The 6,417-nt window shown below is 33.1% G+C and overlaps 1 protein-coding gene across 1 annotated transcript; it reads left to right on the top strand.

The window, feature by feature from the left end:
* The first annotated feature begins 1,077 nt into the window (after nt 1-1,077).
* On the top strand, nt 1,078-1,823 carry LOC132757141 (structural maintenance of chromosomes protein 4-like). The gene is made up of 2 exons (XM_060748333.1): nt 1,078-1,206; nt 1,254-1,823. Exons 1-2 carry the CDS (start codon nt 1,078-1,080, stop codon nt 1,821-1,823), a joined length of 699 nt encoding a protein of 232 aa, XP_060604316.1.
* The last annotated feature ends 4,594 nt before the right edge of the window (nt 1,824-6,417 follow it).

Consider the following 6,417-nt stretch of genomic DNA (forward strand, 5'->3'; position numbering starts at 1 on the left):
CAGATGTAGACAACCATGTTTCTCAATGCCAAAGATGCCTTAGAAGAAAGTCCAATGTTCATAACTATGCACATTTAGTAAACATCTCAACTACATATCCACTTGAAATGGTTTGCATGGACTATTTGACACTTGAACCAGTTAAAGGAATTTCAAACATACTTGTTATAACAGACCACTTCACTAAACTTGCGATGGCTATTCCAACTAAAAACCAAACAGCGAAAACTACAGCAGAAGCTTTTTATAATAATTTCATTGTACACTACGGGATTCCAAATGCCATACATTCAGATCAAGGAGCAAATTTTCAGTCAGAAATTATGAAGGAACTTTGTGAAATTACTAACATGAAGAAGACGAAAACATCAGTGTATCACGCCATGGGTAATGGATTAACTGAAAGATGTAATAGAACGTTATTAGATATGCTGGGAACCTTAGCGACATCGCAGAAATCAGACTGGAAGAACCATATTCCAACATTGGTCTACGCATACAACAGTACACCTCACGAATCGACAAAGATTTCCCCTTTCAAACTAATGTTTGGACGTAAAGCAAAGCTACCCATAGATTCAATGTTTCAACAAGCTACAGATGAAATAACAACAACTGATGAATCATATTCAGATTACATTAAAGAACTTAAAGACATAATGGAAAAGACTAGAGATAATTGTAAGTAATCAGAAATACCAAAACAGAAAAGCCCAGACTTTAAAACAAAAAGTAATAACTTGCACGATATATTATAGAAAGCAAAGGCCGCAGAGTGCATTTCAGTTGGAGATAAGTACTAGTAAAAATCCTTCTGAGAAGTTGTGAACATGGAAAACATTCAAAGGATTCCATATCAGGACAAAGTCTTAGAAGAAGACACCTCAAATACTGGAACGTGGATAGAACAACCAAGAGAAGAAATATCCACTATATTTTTTAGGATAAAAAGCAGAAAGTCAGGTAACGATTAAAGTTTATTGCATAGAAAATCACTCATTGTTTCTAGTCCAAGGACAATTGAATAAAGAGAAAAAAACCAGAACTGAAATGAAAGAACATACAGAACCATAATAGATGAAAGAGAAAAAGAAGAATGCAGCAAAGGATCAAGTTAAAGAAAATAAAGAAAATAAAGAAGATAAAGAATGTGACATCACTAAAGATGAAGATTCAGAAGATGAGGAAGAGATAGGAGACGAATATGTATCTAATACATATATATCAGTGGGGACGCCCATAATCCTATTAAGTACAAGAATAGTGTTGAGAAGAAACAGAATAATCAGTCAGAAGAAAGAATAGAAGATACAGAAGACAGAATAGAAGATAGAAATACAGAAGAAAGATTAGATGATACAGAAGAGTCTGAAGATATATCTACACATATAGAAGAAGAAAAGGAAGGAGTTATAGAAGTTGAACTTCCCACAGAAGAAAATATATGTACAACATCTTATGATCCTGACATAGAAGGGGCAACTACAGAGGATATACAAGATGATACAGATCAACATGATGTAACAGCAGAAGAACAAGCAGATGATATAGAAGGAGAAACTACAGAAAGTGTAAGACCTCGGCCAAGACCTCGTCATAGTATAGCAACAAGTCCAACTCCAACCCCAACACCTAGAACATCAAGAAGAGAGAAGAGAAAACCGAAATGGCAAGAAGAGTTTTACATGTATCAGATGGTGCCAAGACCTTATGACTCCAAATTGCAAGCATTAGATATCTTGATGAACTCTGGAGTACTTAACAGAATTGACATACAAGTAGCTCAACAAATTTTGGATACCCTCTCTGAGAAGAAGTCATAGATTTTAATGTTTTTATGCAATATGTGTTTATTATATTGTATGTTATTCTTATGTGCTTATAATGTACTTTGATAATAAATTAACATGTAAAATGTTGCAATAAAATACATGTTGATTTATATTGAAAGTGTGTGATATTTTAAATGTTAATCTTTTTGCGCGGTTATTAGATTGCGAGGTCGCAATTAAAAAGGCGAAGAGCAAAAGCAAATATTATTACTATATAACATCAATTATTCAATGTTGATAATTATAAAGATAATTGTCAATGCTGAATTATATATATATAAATAATGTCAACATAGTAAGAGAAAACACTGAAATGATATGTATTGACTCTTAATTTAGGGTTGAGTTTGTTTGTTTAATGGTTTCGAGATGGAGTATTCTATTGGTGTAGTTTTGTTCTGGGTAGTTTGTTATCCTGATTATTTATTGGTATGATTTCATGTACGCCGCCTTTCCTTGTCGATCTTGTTTATCATATTTGATAATAACGGGACGTCATTTTCCATAGCAGGGAAGTGTGTAACAGGGACACAATCTGTCAGTCTTTATCATATGTCATTAAGAGAGTTGTTTCCCTTGGACCAGTGTTATTCTATGGGTGGTTATGATTTCCTGCCAGTTTGATCATGTGACTATTGTGTTCAGTTGAGCTCCCGTTTTCGAGGAAGAGACATGTACATTGTCCTCATGGTTTTAAATGTTTGTGATTTATGGAATATCGGTATTATTTATAAGGATAGTAACAGCACACTGGAGAGAGAGAGAGAGAGAGAGAAGAGTGTATATTGTATATGTGTTGATGTAAACACTTAGTTCCATAAACTGAGTGTGGTTACTTAGATGTTTGATTGTATTGAACTAGTCTTGTCTGAAATACATGTTGTGCCAACAGAAAATAAAAGAGATACAGAACCTACAAATCCTTGACTTTTATTCACCCTTTCAAACTGATAAATTTTAAAGGAGTTACATTTCTACCACATCAAGATGACTTATTGTGTGTAAGACCCATGTTCCTATCTCCAAAGTCAATGTAACTTTCATCTTTGAATGTACTTATGCTTATAAGAAGAGTTTGAAGATGATTTTGGCTTACATCAGATGTTACAAACTTAACGTATCACCAGCCCTGGGTCAAAACCACCTCACTTGCTGGAGCTGAGAAAACCTTTTACTCTACAGTACACTGTTGGCTGACTCAAGATTCTCTTATGGAATGAAATCAGATTTTGTGAAAGGGCGACAGCATTTTCTCGAGCCTTTTAGTTGGGCATTATAAAAGCCAATTATTCCGATTGGTATGAGGGTGCTTGATCATTAATTAAAATATGAAATGTCGCGATATTTACAATGAATAGCGAACTGGAGAATTTCGCAATGCAAACATTTTCAAATGAAATAACCTTTTCCGTCAATAAATCGCGCTCTTTGGGGTATTTTTATTGATCATTTTTGTAGTACACAGTGGGTTATTTTGGTAGGGTTATTGTTCTACATGTATCTGAAAGCTGAATAGAATGATGAGTTGATGACCTTAATATTCCGAAAATCTATTTATAGAGGGATGTACTCCTATCGGTAATTCCCGGTCTCTCCTGGGATTTCAATAATGACCGGCGAATTCATATAACAACAAAGCTCTTATTGTAAAATGATGAACCATTTGAAAATACACTTCAATGTTTATATTTTAAGGACAATTATAAACAAAAATAAAAATGATAACAATAAGAATATTTACCTTGAATGTGCTACATTTCTGAAGACCAAAAACATTCTGTTGCAAAGTTTTATGCACATTTCATGAATGGCAAAATCCTTTTAAAAGTCTGCTTTAGTGCCACCAAAACTATTTTTTTGCAGAAAATACAAAAATCTTTCAAAACTTAACTCGAAATAAATCAGTATCTCATGTCTTTCTAAGCACATGGCCTCCATTATTTTTTGTAAAAAAGTAGTGCAAGAAAACAATCATCATTTATAGCCTTATGAACTACAATCAAAATGAAAACACAATCAAACTTTAAAATCTAACCTTTTACGTGTAACAGTGAAGTGTTTCTGTTTGTCAATGTACACAAGAAATAGGTAAATGATGTTTATTTTCATGGTACTACTCAACTTTTTTTTTACAAAAAATAATTGTCCTTAAAATATAAACCTGTAAGTGTACTTTTCAAATGGTTATCATTTTACAATTAGAGCTTTGTTGTTTATATGAATTTTGGCCTACTTTTCACTTTGGACAGACACAGTGGAAAACAAACATGGCTGACAAAGCGGAATCACCTTAAGCATAAGCTATAGATAGAAATCATGACAACAACCGAAACTTTATCTGCAGTTTGAACATGAAGTGTAATGTTTTTTTATGAAATGGTTTTTAAAAGCAATTCAACAAAAAAATATATATTGATCTCCCTAAAAATTAATTAACAATAGTTTTTTATATATTACCAATGTCAAGTAGCTTTCATATCTTTGTCTAGCACGAATATGATATTAGTGACTTTCCTTATACCTACCTAAAATTCAGGTAACAGTCTTCTATTATATTGATAAATACTGTATCACCATGTAACGCGTGTATAACAAACAAAAACATCCTGAATTTGGTCTTTTCGAAATTGATCCCATTTTTTCATTCCAGAGTGTGTTCTACTTTCAGTATTGAAAGAAACCATTTTTTTTTATTTGACATGAAAAATATGCATGTAATATTACTATATTATAATATTAGTCCCTTTTGTTACTATTTGTATATTTGTTACAATTATAACAGACTTTGATATTTCTATCATCTTCTGTTACTGACTACAGTAGTGACACAAACAGAACACAGTACGGTCATGTCACATAACATTTACAAGTCTTGTTTGTATTCAATGGAATTACTTTCCTTACAAGGTAGGTATCAGTGAAAGCATTTTTATATTAAAAAATTTTCGCCTCTTTTAAATTATGGACAGTGCATAAGATAAGTATAATTATGCAAAATATGGTTTACAAAACATTCGGAAAAAATCTACAATAGTACTTAATCTGAATATAACATGACCTGTGCGTAGGCATAATTTGGTAAGGTATCTGTAATGAGCACATTTTTTTTTTGCGCGGAGCTTCTTAATTGCTGCATTGCAGCAACATTTGTACTTGTAACCTAAGTGTCAAAAATCAAAACATTTATAGCTATTTATAGATTTCGAATTTATGTAACAGCAGAACTGCTTTCCGGTTCTCATTCATTAATATGACATGCTGCGAATCACCGACGGGGAAACCAATATAGAAATCGAAAGGAGTTCTTGAATGCGGATTTACTTTTAGCTGTTAATCGAAAGGATTTATTGCTCAAATCGGGCCCATGGACAAAAAAAATAGTAAACACAAATAGCTCCGCGCCTGTGGGCGCGGAGCAATAATCGTAATAAATCGTAGTAGTCCTTGTATATCCGTAGCGATCCTTGACAATTTTTGAACATGCACAAAAATTTGTGCCCGTTCGTGCCTGAAATAATGCACGGAAGGGCACCTGAGGTCTTCCTCCACCAGTAAAGCTGGAACGTCGCGACATGACCTATACTGTGTCGATGTGACGTAAAACCCAAAACAAACAAACAAACAAACAAAATTAGAGTCATAATGCTTGCTGAATTAAGCTGATATACTTTTTACAATTTATCCTCATTTTTATATATAATTCTCACTTATTACGTATTGCTAGGGTTAAATCAACCAATGTTCATTGTAAAGGATTCCTAACTAACCTTAGAGACCACCTCACCAGTGCAGCGAATTTCAATTTAATATGTCTAAGTTGCTCTGCATGTGCAATATTGCAGCAATTTATAGGCATAGCAAAAAAATTTGCTACGGAAAAATCAACCGTAGCGTATCCCTGTTAGTCCGTATTAAACCGTACTGATACGTAAATGGTCCGTACAAAAACCGTACTAGTCCGTTATGATTCGTAGTGTTAGCCACCAACTTGTCAAGGATTTCCACGGTTTTGGTACGGAGAGAACTACGTATTTTGTACACAGACATTGGGGGCGATTACTTGACAATTTTATAATTTATTAAATTATGATTATGTTTGTCAAAAGCTTGATTAAATTAAATTACTGATTACATTTTAGAGCCATAGTTTTTTGACTGTGATTGTAATTGCCATTAAATTACTGATTAAATAGTCTCAGATACAGGAGTAATCAGATTACATTTTTTTATGATTACTGTACATGTTACATGTTACATACATGCAGCTTGTTCTGTGAAAAAAATAACATTAATAACCTTACATTCAAATGTGTAATGAAGTTTGATGTTCTCTGAACATTTCCTGATATATATGAAACGCAAAGTGTGCATTTAGCTCTCACATTGCCATCATCAGGAATTTTTTTCTGGCAATATGAAGTATTTAAAAAACAGCAGGCATATTTCCTGCCATGCTTGCATATTGCTTTCTTTTCGATATGATGAAAATCTTTTTGTACTTTTTGCTTCTACATGGACTTAACAATACCAAAAATGTAACAGAAAATATAACCATATCTCACTTTTTGTCAGTAATTGCAGCTTA

The sequence above is a fragment of the Ruditapes philippinarum genome, unplaced genomic scaffold (assembly GCF_026571515.1).
Source record: "Ruditapes philippinarum isolate M1 unplaced genomic scaffold, ASM2657151v2 ctg9567_1_1_1_1, whole genome shotgun sequence".
NCBI classification, from domain to species: Eukaryota; Metazoa; Mollusca; class Bivalvia; order Venerida; family Veneridae; genus Ruditapes; species Ruditapes philippinarum.